This window comes from Stomoxys calcitrans, chromosome 1, assembly GCF_963082655.1.
Source record: "Stomoxys calcitrans chromosome 1, idStoCalc2.1, whole genome shotgun sequence".
Classification (NCBI taxonomy): Eukaryota; Metazoa; Arthropoda; class Insecta; order Diptera; family Muscidae; genus Stomoxys; species Stomoxys calcitrans.
In genome coordinates this window covers 74,342,886-74,366,658 of record NC_081552.1, presented here as the reverse complement: position 1 = coordinate 74,366,658, position 23,773 = coordinate 74,342,886, and the positions used below count along the sequence as shown (strand labels likewise).

At 39.3% G+C, this 23,773-nt stretch overlaps 1 protein-coding gene across 2 annotated transcripts in view; it reads left to right on the top strand.

Moving 5' to 3' along the window:
• The window catches only part of LOC106092346 (rab11 family-interacting protein 4B), a 416,788-nt gene that overhangs the window by 162,813 nt on the left and 230,202 nt on the right, over positions 1-23,773 (top strand). Inside the window, exon 5 of one of the 2 annotated variants that reach the window (XM_059370577.1) lies at positions 5,385-5,429. The exons of the other annotated variant lie outside the window; for it this stretch is intronic. Coding sequence (XP_059226560.1) covers positions 5,385-5,429 — 45 coding nt within the window. The remainder of the gene's footprint in view (positions 1-5,384; positions 5,430-23,773) is intronic. 2 annotated transcript variants of the gene reach the window in all.

The following is a 23,773-nucleotide window of genomic DNA, read 5'->3' as shown; positions in this document are numbered from 1 at the left end:
ATACCGGCAGAATTCATTCGTGCAGCCTGCAACTCGTTTTTTAGCGACACAGAGCAATAGTCACGACAAAAGACAGTCATATCGAGCAAAAGTATACGGATTCTAAAAGTTTGATAACTTCCACACAGCTACTCTTTCCGGCTATACCAAGTCGAGATTGATTTCAAAATTATATTGGCTTTAATCAAACTCATGTTTAGTAGTTGACGATTTTGACTTTGGATTCATAATGGACTTGAACTTCCCGTTCGATTTCGATATGGAATAGGTTTCAATCAGGGTCAACAATAGGAGGTTGCATGACTTGCCGAAAACAAAAAGTGGAAAAGTACAATGAACATTGAGGATGTCAAAACTTGACGTTTAAAAGTGTCACAAATAAGAGAAAAGTGTCACAAATAAGAGAAAATTCAAGTTAAATTTAGTTGAAGGGCATAATTTTATTCCAAATACCAAACTTCTGTCAAACCAGCAAAAATTAAAGCTTCCAAGAATCGAACAAGGATAATCGAGAGACCGGTTTATATGGGAGCTATATCAGATTATAGTCCGATTTGCACCGTACTTGCCACAGTTGTTTGAAGTCAAAACAGAACACAATGTGCAAAACTAGCTAAATCGAACAAAAATTGCGGTTTGTAAGGGCTCAAGAAGTCAAATCAGGAGATCGGTTTATGTGGGAGCTATATCAGGTTATGGACCGATTTGAACCGTACTCGACATAGTTGTTGGAAGTCATAACAGAAGACCATGTGCAAAATATTAGCCAATTCGGACAAAAATTGCGGCTTCTAGGGGCTAAAGAAGTTAAATCGGAAGATCGACTTATATAGAAGCTATATCAGGTTATGGGCCGATTTGAGGCGTTCTTGTCACACTTGTTGGATGTCGTAACATAACACTATGTGTACAATTTCAGCTAAATCGGACAAGAATTGCGGCTTGCAAGGGATCAAGAATTCAAATCGGGAAATCGTTTTATATGGGAGCTATAACAGGTTATTGACCGATTTGGACCGTACTTGACACAATTGTTGAAAGTCATAATAGAACACTACATGCTAAATTTCAGACAAATCGGACAAAAATTTCGGTTTGCGTGGGATCAAGAAGACAAATCGGGAGATCAGTTTATATGGGAGCTTTATCCAAACTTAAACCGATATGACCCATTTGCAATCCCCAATGACCCATGTCAATAGTAAGTATCTGTGCAAAATTTCAAGCGGCTAGCTTTACCCGTTCGACCGCTATCGTGATTTCGACAGACGGACGGGAGGACGGACACAAATTAGAGGCTCTAGGAGCTCCGAAAGTAAAAATTGTTCCTTTGTGCCTCGAGGTTGTTGTTGTTGTAGCTACATGGTGTGTGTCAATCCTAGTTTAGCTCCATGGATGAGCAGGATTGCCGCGGCAACAAGATAGTCATTGGCGGCAATAACTCGCCTTGTCATATCGAGCAACATTGGCACTCAGTATTTGTGCAAGAGCCGGTGCCGTCCGGTTTCTCACTTAGACTTTTCACTCGGTACCGCTGATTGGCCGCGACTGTAGTTGCAGCTACTCTGTATGGAACACTCCACTCTCCGCAACCTGTGGACACGCCCGGTAGGTCTTAGCAAAGCTTTTCGTGACAACGATGAACACTACACAGTTTGGAACTCAAAGTTCCATTTTGCCGGGGTGCCTTGAGGTGGTTGAAGAATGTTGGGCTTCTCCTCATCCGCCAAAAAAGTGAACGACAATGGATGATTGCATTTGTTTTTTATTAAACACATCACAATGTTTTATTTTAATAATATTTTGAACGTGTGTATGTAATTGAAGCAAAGAAAATCACAAAAAGGTTGCACAATCGTACATACAAATTAGTAATAGATTGGGAGAAATTGGAAAAACACCCCTATGGCAATCCCAAAATCGTAAGCATGTGACAATGGAAACATTGGCTTACGCATGTGCAGGCGAGAAATTGAATTCGACAGATACTGTGGTAGCTGTCGAGGAAAGCGCTGTGCAAAATGTCGGCAAGATTGGTCAATAAGTGCTGTGACTCTAGAAGTGAAAATCGGGCGACATACATAGACGGCAGCTATTTCTAAATCTAAACCGATTTCTATGAAGTTAATCATTAGTGTCGAGAGTCATAAGAATATCCGTCCTGCCAAATTTTCAGTGATTCGGTTAACAAATGACGATGTTATAGCGATTTAAGTTCAAATCGGACGAACATATATATGGGAGCTATATCCAAATCTGAACCGATTTTTTCCAATTTCAATAGGCTTCGTCTCTGTGCCGAAACACATGCCTCTATCGCATTTCAACAAGATGAAAATGGCGACCTGTAGTTTGTACTCAAATTGACATGGCCAGACGGACAGACAGACAGACGGACATAGCTAAAACGTATCAGAAAGTGATTCTGAGTCAATCACTATACTTATCAATGGGGGTATCTCTCTTCTTTCTGGGTGTTACAAACAAATACACTAAGTTATAATACACTGTACCACAGTAGTGGTGTAGGGTATAAAAACAAGTAAAAGCGTGCTAAGTTCGGCCGAGTCGAATCTTGAGAACCCCCCCACCACGGATGCTGTTTAAAATATATACAAAATAAATTTAGCTGAAGGGTATAATTTTATTCTACATACCAAACTTCTGTCAAACCAGCAAAATTAAAGCTTCTAGGAACCGAACAAGGATGATCAAGATAGCGTATTTGCCAAAGTTGTTGGAAGTCGTATCAGAACACCGCATACCCATTTTCAGCCAAATCGGACGAAAATTGCGGCTTGTTAGAGCTCAAGAAGTCAAATCGGGGGATCAGTTTATATGGAAGCTATAACGGGTTACAGACCCATTCGGTCGTACTTGGCACAATTGTTGCAAATCATAACATAACACTACGTACACTAAATTTCAGCCAAATTGGACAAAAATTGCGGCTTCAAGGGGCTTAAGAAGTCAAATCGGGAGATCGGTCTATATGGGAGCTATATCAAAATCTGAACCGATATGTCCCTTTTACGATCTTCAACGTCCTGCATCAATATTAAGTATCTGGGCAAAATTTCAAGCGACTAGCTTTACGCGTACGACTATTGTCGTGATTTCGACAGACGGATGGACGGATGGACATGGCTAGATCGACTCAGAACGTCGGGACGATCAAGAACATATATACTTTATGGGGTCTTAGACGAATATTTCGAGGTGTTGTTACAAACAGAATGACTATATTTGTATACCCCCATCCTATGGTAGTGGGTATAAACATTTAATAAGATGTACATGGTATTAACTGGGGTCAGGGTAGTTAGCACAACTACCGATAAGGGGTTAGTACATAGTTTTTTGCACTATATAGTACAAAAATAAAAAAACAAAAATATAATGGATAGTTATCGATAAAACACAGGAAATGTAATAAATGAAGCAGCCAATATCATACAATTTTAATCTTTCAATTCGATTATTTGATTTTTATACCCTCCACCATAGGATGGGGGTATACTAATTTCGTCATTCTGTTTGTAACTACTCGAAATATTCGTCTGAGACCCCATAAAGTATATATATTCTTGATCGTCGTGACATTTCATGTCAATATTGCCATGTCCGTCCGTCTGTCCGTCTGTCCGTCCGTCCGTCTGTCCGTCCGTCCGTCTGTCTGTCGAAAGCACGCCACCTTTCGAAGCAGTAAAGCTAGCCGCTTGAAATTTTGCACAAATACTTCTTATTAGTGTAGGTCGGTTGGGATTGTAAATGAGCCATATCGGTCCATGTTTTTATATAGCTACCATATAAACCGATCTTGGGTCTTGACTTCTTGAGCCTCTAGAGTGCGCAATTCTTATTCGATTGGAATAAAATTTTGCACGACATGTTTTGTTATGTTATCCAACAACTGTGCTAAGTATGGCTCAAATCGGTCCATAACCTGATATAGCTGTTATATAAACCGATCTTGGGTCTTGACTTCTTGAGCCTCTAGAGTGCGCAATTCTTATTCGATTGGAATGAAATTTTGCACGACGTGTTTTGTTATGGTATCCAACAACTGTGCTAAGTATGGCTCAAATCGGTCCATAACCTGATATAGCTGTTATATAAACCGATCTTGGGTCATGACTTCTTGAGCCTCTAGATGGCGCAATTCTTCTCCGATTTGGCTGTAATTTTGCACGTGGTGTTTTTTTATGATATCCAACAACTGTGCCAAGTATGGTTCAAATCGGTCCATGGCCTGATATAGTTGCCATATAAACAAATCTTGAGTCTTGACTTCTTGAACCTCTAGAGGGCACAATTCTTATCCGATTTGAATGAAATTTTGCACGACGTATTTTATTAGGACTCTTAACAACTGTGCAAGTATGGTTCAAATCGGTTCAAAACCTGATATAGCTGTCATATAAACAGATCTGTGGACTAGAATTCTTCTAGAGGGAGCAATTCATATCCGATTTGGCTGAAATTTTGTATGACGTACTTTATTATGACTTTCAACAACTGTGCCAAATAAGGTTAAAATCGGTTCATAACCTGATATAGCTGTCATATCAACCGATCTTGGGTCTTGACTTCTTGAACCTCTAGAGGGCGATGAATCGAGTACGATGGATCCTCTCATGACCATCAACATACGTGTTTATTATGGTCTGAATCGGTCTATAGCCTCATTCAGCTCCCATATTAATCGATCTCTCTATTTTACTTCTTGAGCCCCCAGAGGTCGCAATTCTTATTCGAATTGACTGACATTTTACACAGGTCTTCAATGTATAATGTTATTGTGGTCCGAACCGGGCGATATTTTGATATCGCTCTAAAAGCAGAGCAAATATTTTCTTTTATCCTTTTTTGCCTAAGTAGAGATGCCGGGAAAAGAACTCGACAAATGCGATCCATGGTGTAGGGTATATAAGATTCGGCCCGGCCGAACTTAGCACGCTTTTACTTGTTATTTATTCTGTTTTCCTTGCTACTGGAATCATGATTTTATTGCTACATAATCATTTGGCTTTTTTCAACACTTGCCAAGAAATGCTAGAAAAATGCATTCACCCATCGACCAACTTTCACGATATCTCTAAGAGAGAAAGCTAGCTGTTTGTCAACATTTGCCAAGCCTTTAGTTACTCTTAGTGGTGTCCTACTCTTTTGATTTTCATAAACTTTGCTATAATTTTAAGAGTTTGTTTGTCACATGCAACACCTCGTTATTTGTTCCCTTACATTTTGCTCAAACAATACTCTTGCTCTTAATATTATTATTAAAGTTGCTATTGAATGTGCTTATTGAAATATTTATGTTTTTGTTTTTTTCTTCTCTTTTTTTATTTTCTTTTTTTCTATCGATTGCCAATAACTCGCAGAAATCCTGAAAGTTTAGCCCACCGTCGCTGGGGATCATTGAGACAGTAAGACAAGAAACTTTAAATATTTCTTTATACTGCTAGACAAAAAAAAAAAGTGGCATGGGATTTGTAAATATCTTATTTGTGGTTATGTCGCTTTTTCATAATTAATTGGAAATATTTAACTCCTAATGAGACCAAATTGGTGTACATATTCATGGTTTTGGTGTAATAACATGTCTACCCAATTACATTCGTATACATATTTCTATATGAATAGATACCAAATTTAATGCTGTCCTCATTTAAGCAATATTATGTATATGCTTGGACCAGTTTATATGGAAACTCCACAATTTCATGCCAATTGTCGTGACACATTTTAATATCCCCCAAATGTCATCTCATCCTTTGGCTTGTATACTAACTATGCTTTTTAAACTGGGTGCGGTATGAAAAATATGGTCAATATACAAGTTTAATAAAAATTGTAACATAAAATACACTGGAACGAAAAATAAATTAATCAATACATACGCCTCCAAGGTTGGTTAGGATAAACTTTTATTTATTTACTACCACAGATCTCTCCTTATTAATTTTTGCATTACCTCTGAAAACTTCAACCGGAAAGCGTCGTAATGCGTTGTCACAGTGCAATTTACATTTTCAGCTTTAGCATTCGCCTTATCAGCCTACAACTGATAACTCATCGGCTGCTACTCTCTTATTATTCTCCTGCTGCGAACAAGGCAAAACAAAATATCGAGCACCATCAAACGATGTATCGAACTCAGTGTTTCGAAGGCAACCCGTCGGCTCCTGCCGCCTTCAAACATTTTAGTCTGGCTAATGGAATTTTGACTTTGAAGTATATTTTAAACTCTATCATCAGCAATTACGTCTGAGGTTCGGAACAAAATAGTTAGTCCTTTCTATATGACACTGATACTACCCGTGTAGTTCTGAGGTATGGGTACTTGTGAAAGCAGCTTGGAGTATTTGAGAGAAAGATTCTTTGTAAAATATAAGAACCAGTTGCGTTAATGGAGAACATAGGCAACGTATGAACCACGAGCTGTCAGAATAGATGAAGAAGCTCCAGCAAAGAAGTCTTTTGAAGGCAAACACGGTGGTACACGCAAACCGGGAAGACCAAAAGGCCAATGGAAAGATCAATTGGTGGAAGACACTTAGAAACTTGGTGTCAGAAAATTTTGAATGAGCACAGAAGATCGAGGCGCTTGGAACGCTATTTAACGTTCGGCTCGTGGAACAAATGTTCTGTCATAGCCAATTAAAGTAAGTAAGTATTTGTGTATTTTTATATCTGCCCAAAGGATGGGGTATATTCATTTTGTCATTCCATATGCAACACATCGAAATATCCATTTCCGACCCTATAAAGTTTCTTGATCGTCGTAAAAATTTTAGACGATCTGGCTGTTGAAATCACGCAACAGTCATTAAAAACTGAGATAAAATAGGCAGTATAAGTTCGAAGATGAGTTATATCGGACTATATCTTGTTATAGACCCCTTGTAGACCGATCTGACCATTTAAGGTCTTAGGCCCATTAAAGCCATATATGTTATACGATTTCGCTAAAACTTGCGACGTATGAACCACGAGCATTTGTATCGAGTGTGTTCAAGATCGGGCTATATTTCGATACAGCTGCCATAGAGACCGATCTCCAGATTTAAGGTCTAGAGCCCATAAAAGCCGCATTTATTACCCAATTTCGCTGAAATTTGGCACATTGAGGTGTGATAAACTCTTCGATATCCGGTCCCGATGGTCCGGATCTTTCCATATTTCGATATAGCTAGTGATACCAATTTCCCGATTTAAGGTCCTGGCGAATTTATTACCCGATTTCGCTGAAATTTGACTCTATGTGTTACGTTACGCTCCTCGATATTCGTGCCGAGAACAGTCAAGATTGGGCTGTATTTGGATATAGCTTCCATAGAGACCGATCTCCCGATATAAGATCTTGGCATTGTGAGATGTGTTGAGCTCTTCAATATATATGAATATAGCTGCTATACAGACCGATCCCCCCATTTAAGGTCTTGGATCTATAAAAGGCTAATTTATTATCAGATTTGGATGCAATGTGACGAAATTGGTTGGTCAAGATCAGGCTATATTTGGATATAGCTGTCATAGACACCGATCTCCCGATTTAAGGTCTTGGGCTCATAAAAAGCGCGTTTGTTAGCCGATTGTGCTGAAATTTGGCATAGTGAGGTGTGTTAAGCTCTTCAATATTCGTGTTCAATATGATCCCGATCTTTTCATATTTAGAGATATATATGCCTAACTGAGGGATCTCCCGATTAAAGGCCATGGACTCATAAATGGCGCATTTACTAACCGATTTCGCTGAAATGAGACAACATGTCTTGCGTTAGACTCCTCAACATTGGCACCGAGCATGGTCAAGATTGAGCTATATTTTGGCTGTTTAAGCTCTTCGGTGATTACTATTTATCACCTTTGTATCGGAAGATATAAATGGAAGAATATGCGACTAAGATGTGTTGGATGACCACAGCTTCTCTGATCATCGTTATATTAGTTTCAGCCTTGGAGAAAATACTGCAGAAGTGGTCCCTCGCCGGATTGCAATAAATTTCGGCACAAATTCTGCACGTCTATCCTAGACCAGAAAAGGAAGTGGAAACTGCGGAGGAAATAGACATAGTGGTCAAACGGATCCCGAAGGCACTGAATGACTCGCTTGAATCAGCATGTCCTAGTGCCAAGCCAAGGGGCAAACAGCGACCGCCATGGTGGCCCCAGAGCTGGTTGGTCTTAGGAAGGACTGCAGAAAACTCTTCAACAGAGCAAAAGCCACAAGAGCACCACACGATTGGGACATCTATAAGGCTGTGTTAAGAAGATATAAGGGTGACTTGAGAAAGGCTTAACAAAAAATCCTGGGTACAATTCTGCAGTTCCGTGGAGGATACATCTGAGGCCTCTAGGCTTAGGAAGATTCTGTTCTTGAGACCTATTTCGGTGGGGTACATTTAGAAGTCAGAAAATGTATGGTCAATGTCTAGTGAGGACACATTAGAACTACTCGTTGATACGCATTTCCCGGGAAATTCTCCAACGGACACCCTGGCGCCAGAAGAGGTTGTCACTAGTATGCATTCGTCGGAGGTTATTTGGGAAATTGTGTCCGAGCCGGATATACTTTGGGCGATAAGAAGTTTCGACTTCTTTAAGTCGTGAATTACAAGCTGTGTCTGATAGACTGGTTCTTTGGTTTAGGGAGATATACTCTGCTTGTATCATAATGTCATCTATACCTGTGGGATTGAGGGACACGAAGGTCATTTTCATTCCGAAATCAGGAAAATCCTACTACACGAAGGCGAAAGATTTTCGTCCTATTCGTCTATCATCCTTTATGCTGAAGACTCTTGAGAGGTTGATGGAAATATATCTTAGGGCAAAGATTCCTGGAGATCGCCTGTCGCGGCAGCAGCATGCATATAGTAAAGGCAAATCCACTGAAACAGCCCTTCACGACATAGTCGGCTCTATGTAGCCGTCTTTGTTGACATTGAAGGTGCTTTCAATAATGTAAAACCGATGTCAATCATGAAGGAGTTGGAGTTTCTAGGCATCTACTTTACCGTAAGAAAGTTTATTAATAACTTACTTACTAAAAGATGCATTACGGCAGGCTTGGGATCTGTGGATGGGTCTTAAAAGATTGGTTAGCAGAGGAACACCGCAAGGAGGTGTACTGTCTCCTCTCCTTTGGAATGCAGCCATTTCCAATTATATTATTATCTCTGGAAGGAAAGGTGTAAAAGTGGTCGCGAATGCTGATGACGTGGCAATTGCGGTTGGGGAAGTTTTCCAGCACTCTAAGAGATATACTTCAGGAAGCATTACTAACAGTGGTCTAGGTATAAATCCGTGCAACACAGAAGTAGTTCTTTTCATTAGGAGATGCAAGTTGCCTACAGTGGAACCTGTCTCCTTAGGAGGAGAGAGTGTTTCATTCACAGAAAGCGCAAAATACCTGGGTGTTTTGCTGGACAGGAAATTGAACTTCAAATCCAACATTTTGGAAAAGGGCAAGAAAGGCAACTCTTGCCCTATACACCTGCAAGGGGGCCATTGGCAAAAGTTCGGGGTGTCGACCGCGTGTCATGCATTGGGTATACTGCAGTTGTCAGACCTATAATGCTATATGGTGTTGTGGTCAGGTGGTCGGCACTTCAAAAGTCCACCTACTGCTCAATAATCAAACGGATCCAAAGGATGGCTTGTTTGTTCATCACAACCGCATTGAGGACGGCACCATCTAATGCACTAAATTTAATGCTACATCTTATGCCTCTGATCACTGACTCGCAGTTAAGGGAGCTTTGGCGGCTACGGAAACTGTGTTATTCTTAATACAATATCCGATGTTCCAGCCAGTGTGGATTACACCCTACCTGAGTCGCTTTTTGATAAAAAGTACTGTACTACTATTTCTGATAGGACCGATTGCATCTACGATATCACTGGTAACAGAAGTTACATAGACTTCTATACGGATGGTTCCAAACTAAACAACCAGTTGGGCTTTGGGATGAACTCTAAAGATCTGGGACTGGTCATATCGAAAAGGTTACCCGACCACTGCAGTGTGTATCAAGCGGAGATCCTTGCAATTAAGGAAGTGGTGGAATGGCTAAGATATAATGTCATAGCGACAATTTGCATAAATATCTTCTCAGGCAGCCATTAAATCCCCGGAGAACGTATTTTTGAACACAGACTGTCGCAGATCTCTCAACGAGATGGCTGAGCAGTTCAAAACTCGCCTGTTCTGGGCGCGGGGTCACAGAGATATCCCAGGGCATTGTAAAGCGGACGAGCTTGCAAGACTAGGAACTACCCTACATATTCCAGGGATAATAGAATCTGTGGGTATGTCTATAGCGATATGTAAGCTAGGTTTTCAGGACCAGCCCCGAAGGACAATGAATGAAAAATGGTCACAAAGAGGCCACAAAACTATATGGACTCATCTACACTTGAAGAGTTCTGCCGTTTTACTGTCATTGGCTAGGACAGGCGACTCAGTCATTGTGTCCGTCATGACAGGTCTCTGTCTTATCGGAAAACATGCTGACAGACTGAAGGTTGCCAGCAACGACTTTTGCAGAAGCTGTGAGGACATCGAAGAAGAAGAGACTATGGAACACCTACTATGTATGTGTCACGCACTAGCAGTCAAAAGGAGCTCCACTTTAGGTCCTAATTTCTTTGAGAATCTGTCTGATTTAGCGGATGTGAACATTCGCAAGTTATTGGGCTTTTTAAAGCGATCTGGATGGTTCAACGGTAGGAACTTGAAGGCATCTTCCTTCATCTGTTCCTGTGGTATCACAATGGACTTAAAATTGTCTAAGTGAGTCTGATATCAGACTGCCACTTAAACCTAACCTAACTTATGTTTAAAGAAATTAAAATATTTAGTTAAATTTTTTTCGCAACTATTCCGAAAGGTAAACAAATCATTGTACTTTTTCGTTGAAATGGGAAGTTGGCGATTATGCAAGGATTTGGGACCTTGGATTAACAAGAAACTGTTGTTTTTAAGCCGTCCACTAGTAGGTTAGGTTAGGTAAGAGTGGCAGTACTTTACAGACTCACTTATACAATTTTAAGTCCATTGTGATACCAGAGTAACGACAGACCAAGGCTTCTTGCGGAAATCGAACCCACGACCCCTGCACCGGTAATCCAAGCACGCTATCAACTCGGCTACCGGGTCGGCCAACTAGTAACAATGATTTTTGTTTTCGAATTTTCAAAATATCCATATTTCAGGGTCACGATGGGATTGTGTTTTGCAAATATTGCGCGTCGTAGGTGTAGTAAAGACAACCACAATGAATTTGGAAATATTTTTCCAATTTTTAAATTCGGTATGATTTAATACAAAACATTTGTAACTATTGGGGTTCGTTTGCGAGTTGGATATCATTGTGTACCATGCACTTGGTGCCCAAAAGTGTTCTGTTGCACACAAATGACTCATCGTACGAGCGGGCAATAAATATGTTATCTCGACATTGGTAACAAAGGTCGATTCATTAATAAGAAAATACTTTGGTTGCGGTTTTGACCAGGACAGCTGTCGCAATATAGGCTTATTGACGAGTGTGTTTTCCTTTGGTCAAGAAGCTCCAAATATTTAAAAATAATAGAACATATTTCATTACATCCTCGTTTTCCATCTCCCCAGAGAAAACGATAACCATTTCTAGTATCGTTCTCGTATATGCTTTCGTTGTAGTACCCATATTTCCGGGAACAAAATAATGTCACATTTTTTTCATGAGGTGTGTTCAAAACCTTTTGAAGATCGAAACTGATACAAAGGAAAGACGATTGTTTTTGTTCTTTCAAGGATATTTCCATAGATCGGTTTTTATCTCTAATGTGATTTTGATTTGAGTCAAATTGCATGAAAGCAGACTGTTGTTCGCGATCAAGACGATTGTGTTTTGCGTATATCAAACATTTATCTCTCTTTGGCAAATGAAAACCGATATGGAAACAAGTTTTAAAAATATGCCGGAACACTTAAAGAGAGTATTTCAGGCTCTTTGTTTACTATTTTCAAATGCCGTTTATAAACATCATACAATCCCTTAATATTTCGAAATTTCTGAGAAAGGTACAATTCTCTGCTCTTATTTCGGCAATAATGCCAAGGAACTGCAGGAAGTTGTACAACAAAATCCATTCTCATCTTTGCTGGTTCCGATTTGTTGTGGGGGCAGCACGTTTTTTCTTATTTTTACATAAAGTTGTGAAATTTAACTTATTTCGAGCTGCTTTTAAAACATTTTGTGAAATGTGAAGAGATTTGAGCAAAAACTGCAGGGTTTTTGTAGTTTAAAATGTAATGATAACTCAATTTTCTTTTATTACTTTCGGATCTACGCCTTCGTATATTGTTTCGTACCATGCAATTAGCAAGCCAATTCATTTGTCTGGACTTTGAATCTATACCCCAATAAAATTCGTTTATATATTCGCTATCGTTGTCTGAAAACTTATCACTGCACTCATTTCAACATATTTTATTTTTACAAGGGTTAGGCTGAACAGAAGTCTCTCGTTTTTTAATTGTTTTTATATTCTTTGATTTCCTTTTCCCAATAAAAAATATTATCTACGCCATTGGTATTTCATATTTAAGAAACAGTTTACCTTACTTTTACTTTAATTGGCTATGACCGAACATTTGTTCCACGAGCCGAACGTAGAATAGCGTTCCAAGCACCTCGATCTTCTGCGCTCATTCTAAAATCTCTGACACCAAGTTTCTAAGTGTCTTCCACCAATTGATCTTTCCATTGGCCTTTTTGGTTATCCCGTTGTTTGGTGTACCACCGTACCACCGTGCCTTCAAAAGACTTCTTTGCTGGAGCTTCTTCCATCCATTCTGAAAACATGACCTAGTCAACGCAACCGCTGTATTTTGATACGTGTAACTATGGTATCATCGTTATACAACTCGTGTTTCATACGGCTCCTATATTCTCCATCAACGCAAACTGGTCCATATATTTTACGAAGAATCTTTCTCTCAAATACTCCAAGCACTGCCTCATCTGCTTTCACAAGTACCCATGCCTCAGAACCATATAACTACACGGGTAGTATCAGTGTAATCTTCGTCTGTCGAGAGGTGGCCTTGTTTCTAAACTGCATATTTAATCCAAAGTAGCATCTGTTTGCCAGCATTATTCTTCGCTTAATCTCAAAAATGGTGTCATTCGTTTCGGTTAAGGCGGTGTCGAGGTAGATAAAGTTACTGACTATCTCAATTTGTGGTTCCCAACTTTCTCCATTTTCTTTATCTGCTCGGTTGCACAAGGCATTTTGGGAGTTGAAAGCATCCGTTTCGTCTTATCTCCACTTACTGTCAGACCAATTTTCACTGACTCTCTTTCGACCTATTTGTAAATTTTGTTTACATTTATTTGTTTGGCGTCAATTTTAATATGGGTACCACATGAATTGAAAGAAATTCATTTAACGAACCAAATCAACGCTTGTGATATGCACCTTAAACGCAATGAATTCGATCCGTTTTTAAAACGAATCATAACTAGAGATGAAAAATGGATTGTTTACAACAAAGTAAGTCGAAAACGATCATGGTCCAAGCATGGTGAACCAGCTCAAACCACTTCAAAGGCTGATATCCACCAAAAGAAGGTTATGCTGTCTGTTTGGTGGGATTGGAAGGGTGTGGTATATTTTGAGCTGCTTCCAAGGAACCAAACGATTAATTCGGATGTTTACTGTCAACAATTGGACAAATTGAATTGAATACAAGGAGAAGGGACCAGAATTGGTCAATCGTAAAGGTGTCATATTCCACCAGGACAACGCTAGACCGCACACATCTTTGGTCACTCGCCAAAAACTGAGTGAGCTTGGCTGGGCACTTTTGATCCATCCACCATATAGCCCCGACGTTGCACCACCAGACTACCATTTATTTCGATCTTTGCAGAACTCCTTAAATGGTAAAAATTTCGGCAATGATGAGGCTATAAATCGCACTTGGTTCAGTTTTTTGCAGATAAAGGCCAGAAGTTCTATGAGCGTGGAATACTAAATTTGCCAGGAAGATGGCAAAAGGTTATCGAACAAAATGGAAATTATATATTTGATTAAAGTTCATTCTACGGTTTATGAAAAATGCATTTACTTTCTTTTAAAAAATCCGCAATTACTTTTTAGGCAACCCAATATTTGGCACAAAAGACAATTATTTGGCGCTAAAAAGTGCCAGCCAAGTAAAACATATTATTTTCACTTTTCAGGCAACAGATTTAAATATTGCATGGAAATTTTGTTTTCTGTTGTAAAGTGCTGAATTGATGCTATAAACAATGAAAAAAATCTTTGTGCTATTAGGGCCTTAATATAACTATTGGTACTAAAGTCCCAATTCAAGAAGGTATGAAAGAAAGTGAGTTAATTTTGTATGAAGCTGAATAACATAAAATGCTACAATACAATTTCGACCCTGTTTTAGGAATGAATTTTATAAATGTAAAATAGCTGCCTGGTTGACTCGTCGATTTCATACACCAGGAATGAAATGGGATTTAAAATTTCCAGAATGTTTTAAAAGAAAGTATAAAATAGTACGAAATAGTTAAACTCCAACTACAGAGAACCAAGAAACATCAATGTCTCGAAATTAAATTTTATATATAAAAATCAATTTGTGTTTGTTTGTCGGTTTGTTTGTTTGTGTGTTCATTACAGACCCAGAAACGGCTGAACCGATTTTCTGATGGTGCATAATGATCCCGTGGTGAAAATAGGGTGCTAAATTTTTTGATATCTGAAGGGGGAGCGGACCCTCCCCTTACGCTAATTTTCAGAAACACCAGATCTCGGAGATGGGTGGTGCGATTTAAGCGAAATTTTGTGTGCTCACTTATAGTAACCTACAAACAAAAATTTGGTATCCTAATTTCGGATGCTGTACCTAGGGTGGGAGCCCCAACCCAACACCTACCAAATATATATATATATATACGTCAATCACGACAATATGGGACTCAAATGAAAGGTATTTAAGATTAGAAAACGTATCTGATATCCAATTGTCGGACGAAGTGTTTGGGGGACCACCCCAACCCCCAAAACCCCCTAAATCCGACATATTTACAGACCATGGCAATATGGGACTCAAATGAAAGGTATGTGCGAGTAAAATACGAATCTGATATCCAAATTTGGGACAGTTTCTGGACGGCCACCCCTTCCCCAAAACACCCACCAAACAGGACTTATTTACTGACCATGGCAATATGGGGCTTAAATAAATGGTATTTGAGTGTAGAATACGAATCTGATATTCAGATGTGGGACCACATGTTTGAGGGGCCGCCCATCCCCGAGAGCATCCTCCAACGAAGACAAATATACGACCATAGCAATATGGGGCTCAAATGAAAGGTCTTTGGGAGTAGAGCACGAATCTGATATCAATATTCGGCAAAAGTGTCTATGGGGCCAACCCACCCCCATAGCACCACCCAAATAGTAAGTATTTGCTGACCATTGCAATATGAGCCTCAAATAAGAGGTATTCTAGAGAATAACACGAATCTGATATGTATTTTCAAAGCCAAGTCACTGAAAGGCCGCGAAAACACCCCCCAAACCGGTCATGTTTGCCGACTATGGAAAAATGGAGCTCAAATTAAGGATATTTGGGAGTAGATCATGTATATGACATCAACATTCGGGACCAACTGTCTAGGGGACGTCTCACCACCATAACAACCCACAAATAGGACGTATTTGCTCACCAAGACAGTTTGGGTCTTCAAGGCAGTGGAGATCGATATACTTTGTTTTTAGGGTCCATACACCAAACCGGACATATTTGCTGCCTTTTTCAATAAGGGATTTAAGTGAATGGTATTTGAGATTAGAAAACTAATTTTACACTGCAAGACTGTTCGCGACCTTACCGTCCTGTTATTGCCCTTATCGCAATATGGAGAGGGAAAAAAAGATTTTCCCTTGCTCTTCAACTTCCGTTTTACATATTTCATCTATCACTTTTTTACGGAAATATTTATTTTTTCTGACAACACCTTTCTTCGCTTTTCTTCTCTCAAATACGATATTTTGGCGAAAGAAGAACGGTGTTTATAAAGCGTTTAGGCAAAAGTGCCGTTATAAGTTGCGAAAAACTTATAATAGTTAAATAGTTCGACATGTTCGTAGAAGATTCGCCTAAATCAAAGCATTAATCGCCGACTTAGGTTATTTTATTTTTGTCGTATGGGCGGGGCCACTGTGCGTTGCTCAAGCGGAACAGTCGACACAAGACCAGTTATGCCGAAGAAACAGGCGTCCATTTGCTTTGAAGTGTTTCTTCCACGAACAACTTTCGTAGGATTTTGCCCGTCACCGAAGACCCACACGGTCGATTATTGTTTTCATACCCATAGATCCACGATTCGCCACCTGTGACTATTTTATAAACGTATATATTGTAGTTACGTTTTTACTGTAGGCGTTTTACTTCCAATAAGAACACAGTTCGTTTACAATTACTTTACTTAACAACGAGTTATTGATCTGATTGCTTTACAACTCTCTAACTGCTGTTTGCTGATACGTTTACCATACCCGTTCCCAGATAGGACTGATTCCTTGTGTTGCGTTGTGCCTCTCTTGCTAACTATGTCGATATTTCGAGAATACCCAATCTGACAACTTCGATATCTGGTATCCTCTCGATAACATAAGTCCTCTATCGACATGACGAGCGCACAGTGTTGCCAAATTGAAAAATTTTAAAAATAATTCTGGAACATTTGAACGGATAGAGATATGCACACATGACTTAACATAATCAGGTGTGAGGTGTTTTCAAAAAAGAGGCTGATCAATGGGGCTTGAAAGATTTTGAATTGCTTGCCAAATAGTCATTTATAGGCCGATCGGCCTTAGTTATGTTTACATAATAAAAGACGAACACACACACTTACATCTATTGAACATTGAAGCAAAGGGGTGGAATCAATGCTTACCAATGACAAAACACAACGGACATAATTACGAATAAGAGAATAACAACAGAGAGCAATGAAGAAATCCTAGGGAATACTAGAAACAATGTGTGATGATGTAATAAGAAAACCGGTACAATTTTAAATTTAAAATAACGAAAATTAAACTAAATGGGACCTCAACAAAAATAAATCCCAATTGTAACAGTATCTTGAAGCACCGCGATCGCAATAAGGATTTAAATGGAGACTCCTGCTCCATTGCCACATCTAATTTAGACTCATCCGTTGTGTACAGAAGGTCCCTGGAAGGTCGGGGTTCTGCCCCCTCACCTCCCCGTCCAGAGATCCTTTTTCGGAAAAACGACATCCAATCCATCAACAAGGAAATACTCCCCTGGTATATAATCAGTCGCGCCGCATATAGCATGTCGCTACGCCGCATCTCCATCCCTTGCAGCAATAAAAAATGGTCTAAGTTCGGAAAGCGCCAAGTACCTGGCTCCCTCAATATTGTGGCGATTTTTGTTGCCACACAACCAACATATCGAGAATGCAATTCAGCGCCTCTGTCTCTGCCGTCGTACCTTGAAGCTTATCGATCATTCTGCGGAGGGCACAATTGTTCAGAACTCGACACTCATAGGTGAGAATCGGCCAAACAACCACAGTAAAAATCCAGTACATTGTCCCAGGTCTAAGACCCCAACTCTTTTCTATCGTGTTGCGACCAGAGATGGCCTGTCAGAAACAGTGACGTATATGACATACATTTCCGACGTATATTACATACGTCGAAAACGTCGTAAACCTAGCCAAAAAACTAGGTTTCTGACAGAAAAAAAATTCGAACGAAAATATGTCGAATTTTTGATCTGATTAACTAAAAATTTTGGCATAAGTAATTTTTTCCTCCTGGAGACGAACAATATTGAAATTGGAAAAAATCGGTTCAGAATTAGAAAAAGCTACCGTAGGTTTACACGATTTTTACCAATATTGCAATAATGTGGTCATTTGTTAACCGATCTTCACGAATTGTGGCACACGCAAAAGCCCTCGCTAAATCCCTCTGGCTGTTGCGAGTTATTGGGTGGTTGCAACATTTTTATTTATTAATTATTTCTTATCCTTTTGCAAAATTATTTGTTTCTCCCGCTTTAATTTGCTTTTTGACAGCTGTTGACAACGACATATGTTATAAAATGAATGACATCTGAGGTAGTGTCAAGTGAAATGGTAGATGGCGTGTTAAGTATGCTAATGTGAGGTAATGTCAAGTGAAATGGAAGATGGCGTGTTAAGTATTTTATTGAATAAGTAATGTTATTTTTAAGTATTGTTATTGAATAACATAATTAACACTCCATGTACCATTTCACTTGACACTTCCTCAGATGTCATGCATTTTTAACATATGTCGTTTACAACAGCTTTCAAAAAGCAAATTAAAACGGGAGAAGCAAATAATTTCGCAAAAGGATACAAAATAATTGCAATTTCTAAATATAATTGATGAAAACTAATAATTTATTGATTTTTTGCTTCACAAAAAAATCCTTAAACGTTACTTTATAAATTGACTTGAAATTTGCGTATATTTTCAATTTATTGTGTGAAAAATGTAAATGCAAAAATTAAAAAAAAAACTTAATATTTCTTTTATTGTGAAATTTTTTTACATATAAACTCTTCTATATACAACAAATAAGTGACAATAATATTTGTTGAAAATCAAACTTTTACACTGAGTTATTAAGGTTTATGACGTTTGCGACTTTTTCTACGTTTTATACAAGTATACGACGTTTTCGACTTTTACAACTTTTTGACAGTCGGAAACCTAAAAAATCGTCTTACGGACCATCTCTGGTTGCGACAGTTGTAGAAGACATGAAATCCAGCTTAAGAATTAAGCCCATGTACTTGGCCCCGAAGAGAGCATCTGGACAATTCCACTGAAAACACTCAGATCACTCCTCCTGGCGAAAGTAACAGTTCAGTCCTTCTAAGGTTTAACCCAAGCTTGTTCTTCACTTTCACCATCTCAAAAAAACACAGAAGCCACAATAGAAGGGATAAAACCCCTCTTTGCAGAATTGCTCTGGTCATAACTTCACGATATTAAAAGTTTTTTTAATTCCAAAAAGACTTCCAAAATGAAGTCGCCCACACCAAAATTCTCTTTGTAGTATTCGGACCTACCCTTAGTGTAAGCATGCCGCATACCGGTGAAGGGTGGAGAAAAAATCCCCAATATGTGCGTCAATTAGACTCTCCACGATCTTCAAAATGAAGATGGGGGACTGATTGGTCTCAAGTTCTTGGGCAGAGACTCTTACTTTCCACCGACATTTACACCTAAAAGAAGATTTTAGCTGAATAAATGGAAGAGTTTAGCTGTGTTCTTTAAAGTCTTACAGGAAGGCGTCATTACATGTCGTTTCTCCTTCATCTATAAAATTAAATAGAAAAGATTCTAAAATAAAAATAAAAAAGAAAAAAACGCATTAAGTGGATAAATTTATTGACCTATTTTATTATTCACTACTATATCCAAATATGGGCCGATTTGGTTTCGATGCCGAGAAACTTTTGCAAGTCCCAATTTTAAATTTCAGCGAAATCGGATAATAAATGCGGCTGATATGGTTTTAAGACCCTATGTCAGCGCATTGGTCTACATGGCAGCATCTAATCTGAATATAATACTCGGTTCGAAGCAACTTACTGTTTTAAATTTCAGCGAAATGTTATGGACTTAAGATATTTTACCGGGAGATCGGTCTATATGACAGCTTTATAGCTCGATCACGACCATATTTGGCATGGTTGGTTAAGGGGTCAAATTGAACTCACTGTTTCAAATTTCAGCGAAATTGGATAATGAATGCGTCTGTTATGGACTTAAGGCCCTAAATAAGCAGATCGGACTATGTGGCAGCTATATGTAAACATATAGCGAATTTCAGCGAAATCGGGTAATGTTATGGGGTTAAGATCCAAAATTGGCATATCTATCTTTATGGCAACCATATGTAAATATGGCCCGATATGCACAATATTTGGGTCGTAGGAAGGAACCTCCAGTGCAACTCACTGGGCCAAATTTCAGCGAAATCGGACCATAAAGGCGTCTGTTATGGGCTTTCACCTCAATATCTCAATTTTTGCCCGGCCGACACGGGAAAACTATGAGCACGACTTGTGTGGTGTCCATCGTCATCCCGGGAAGCCTAGCTGAAAGCTACCGGTCGCGTCCACAGGTTGCGGATGGTGGAAAGCTCTGTTTTTATGCGGAGTAGCTGCAAATGCGGCCGCAGCGGCATATCTATCTTTATGGCAACCATATGTAAATATGGCCCGGTATACACAATATTTGGGTCGTAGGTAGGAACCTCCAGTGCAACTCACTGAGCCAAATTTCAGCGAAATCGGACAGTCAGCGATTTTCGAGAGGAGAGTCTCAGTGAGGTGGCACTGGCTTTTAATTAAATATTGAGTGCTAATGATACTCGAGATGACAAGGCGAGTTATTGGCGCCTTCAAATAACCGATGACCAACATCAGTTAGGAGGAGGAGCAAGCGGCTCCCGACAACGACGAATACATGTGCAATCCCACAAAACCCATGCGGTTGGAGCGCAGAGCCAGTAACCCGCCCCCGGAAAACTACGAGAACCGAACACTGATTTTGGTAATAAAATTCAATGATTTGCAAGCGTTGCTCGTTAGTAAGTCTATTCATGATGAAATGTCAAAGCATACTGAGCATCTTTCTCTTTGACACCATGTCTGAAATCCCACGTGATCTGTCAAATACTAATGCATGAAAATCCTAACCTCAAAAAAATCACCCTTTACTATGTGAAACGAAGGAATAGTAGAAACGGATCCCCCCAACGTTGACGAGCCACGCAAACGAAAAAAGGACCACGATTTGTGGATCTGCACCTGGAATGTCCACACTCTCAATAGAGAAGGTACAGTAAACGCGCTGGCGGATGTATTAGAGAAGCACAAGGCAGATATTACCACCTTACAGGAAGTGCGTCGAACTGGGAATGGCGTCATTACAAACGGTGACGAAATCTACTTCAGCTGCCATAACACGAGGCATGAATTTGGCTGTGGATTTGTGGTTAGTCGGAGACTGAAACACCTTGTCTGCAGCTTTACTCCGATGGATGAGAGGCTAGCCACAATCCGCATAAAAGCCGAATTCTTCAACATCAGCCTTTTTTGTGCCCATGGTCCGACGGAAGACTAGGACGAGCAGACCAAGGATATTTTCTACGAGCGCCTAGAGAGAGAATATGACCGCTGCCCGGCCCATGATATTAATATCGTTCTGGGAGATTTTAATGCGAAGATAGGGAAGGAAGACATCTTTGGTCCAGTTTTGAGATAAAGCGAAGAATAATACTGGCAAACAGATGCTATTTTGGATTAAGTAAGCAGTTTAGAAACAAGACCATCTTTCGACGGACGAAGATTACACTATGCAAGACACTGATACTACCCGTGTTGTTATATGGTTCTGAGGCATGAGTACTTGTGAAAGCAGATGAGGCAGGGCTTGGAGTGTTTGAGAGAAAGATTCTTCGTAAAATATATGGACCAGTCTGTATGAGCTGTATGACGACGACAGCATAGTTACACGCATCAAAATACAACAGCTGCGTTGAATAGGTCATGTTGTCAGAATGGATGAAGAAGCTCCAGCAAAGAAGCCTTTGGTACACGCAAACCGGGAAGACCAAAAGCCCGATGGAAAGATCAAGTGGTGGGAGACACCTCGAAACTTGGTGTCAGATAGTTTAGAATGAGCACAGAAGATCGAGACGCTTGCAACGCTATTCTACGAACGGACGGACAGATGGACGGGCACAAGCTCGAACCTCGTTAAATCGTCTTAGAATTTCACGAAAGATCCAGAATATATATACTTTGTAGGGTCGTACATGGGCATTTCAAAGTGTTGCATACGGAATAACTTAATGATCATCCTATGGTGGCAGATATAGAAAACATTTAAATTAACAAGACCATTCCTTGTGTGACTTGTTTGTTGGAATTTTCATCTTTTCCACACATTCTGTTGTCACTCACATTACCCATTCTCTTCCCCTTCGTTTTATAGCATTTTAAGTGTCTTATGCTATCAACACAAGCTTAACATTGCTCCCAAAATATATACGGCATTCGCTCCAGTGCTTAACGACCCTTATAAAGTCCCAGGAAAATTTTTTGTTTTTTAACTTTTACTTCCATCGCACGAGAAATGCTACTTTTTTTCAGCCATTTCACTGAATTATATTCTACTTTTTTTAGAAAAACTTTGAAAAAAGTCGCATTTAATTCACTGAATTGGCTGAAAAGGAGAGCATTTTTCAAGCGACAGCCCTATGTTAATGTGACATGACATTTAATGTAGCTTTGGAAGTCAACATTTAGAAATATTTTGCTGGGGTATGGAGGGTTTTTGTCCACTTTTATGAGTGTCTTATTTTGGCCCAGTATCGTATTTAGGCCATGCCAATTATACAAGAATTTCTGCCATAACAAAAATGCTTGTGTTTATCGTCACTATACTCTGTGGTAATAACAAAAAGCCATGTTATGTTGGCTAAGAACAGATGTTATCTTAGTCTGGTAATTTTTGGCCACAAGGAAAGAAAGCCCAACTAGCATCTGAAGGAAGGTTTATTAAAACATCTCTCTCAACCGTTCGAGTTGTTGTTAGGCTACCACAAACGTTTGGAACAAAAACATTGAAAAACCATTTTTTCATGCATGCTCTTCTATTACTCTTCTTCTCTTTAATATAAAAGAGAGAGAGAGTACTTTACAAAAATTTTGCCTGCTAGAATTAAAACAGGTTTGTTTAGTCTTCTCTGCGGTAGAATCAAGAAAAAATAATAGAATCGCAAAAAAACTTTTATTTTTGTCTGTTTTTTTCTTGAAACGTCATTATGAGCATTTTTGGTAGTTTTTTTTCGTTAGCTGTTAAGTGCCATTCTGTTCTCCAAATCATCATGATTTGCAGCCACAACTTTAACGATAGCCCTCTTTTAATTCCCTGTGAGCTGAGGAGTGCGCTTGTCTGCATAGAGATGATGATGGTGGCTTAAATTCTTCATGGTTTACCTTGTCTTGGCCTGGCTATGTCGTAGAAAACGACATTTTTTTTTCTGCTGCGCATGCGTCATCCACGTCATGGTTTCGGAATGTGTCTTTCTTTCTTTTGAGCTTCCAATACAAGAGCTAAGGCTTCTGGGTATTGCCTGTAAGCCAACACCATGGTTTTTTAGGCCTTACCACTTTACTTCAAGTACTTGCACCCTACATCATCAACACCTTTGTTGTTAAAAGTATTACAAGACTATGGATTTGTTTGCAAAGATATGAAAAAGCTGCGGCAATCGATTGGGATCTATATCAAGATATAGTCAGATATAGTCAATCTTCTAGCTGAACCTTTCTTTGTACACACAACTTAGCTGTACTGAAGTTTCAGTTTGATACCTTTATTTGTAATGGCTGTGTCGTGCTTCCAATAGCCCTGTAGACAGACATAGAGACATTAGATATAAATCGTCGCTAAAGCCTCGTCTCAATCGCACTAGAAAAGTTGTACCTGGCATATGCACAAGAAATTCGCTTGTTAGCATGCTCAGTGAAGTGTAGACTACAATAAAGTCGACTCCAGTTTGACTTTTTCCTCGTTCTGTACTGGTTTATACTTTTTTTTTACCATTTTTCATGCCTTCTACTCCCTCTCTTTAGATGTTCGTTTTTTTTTCACG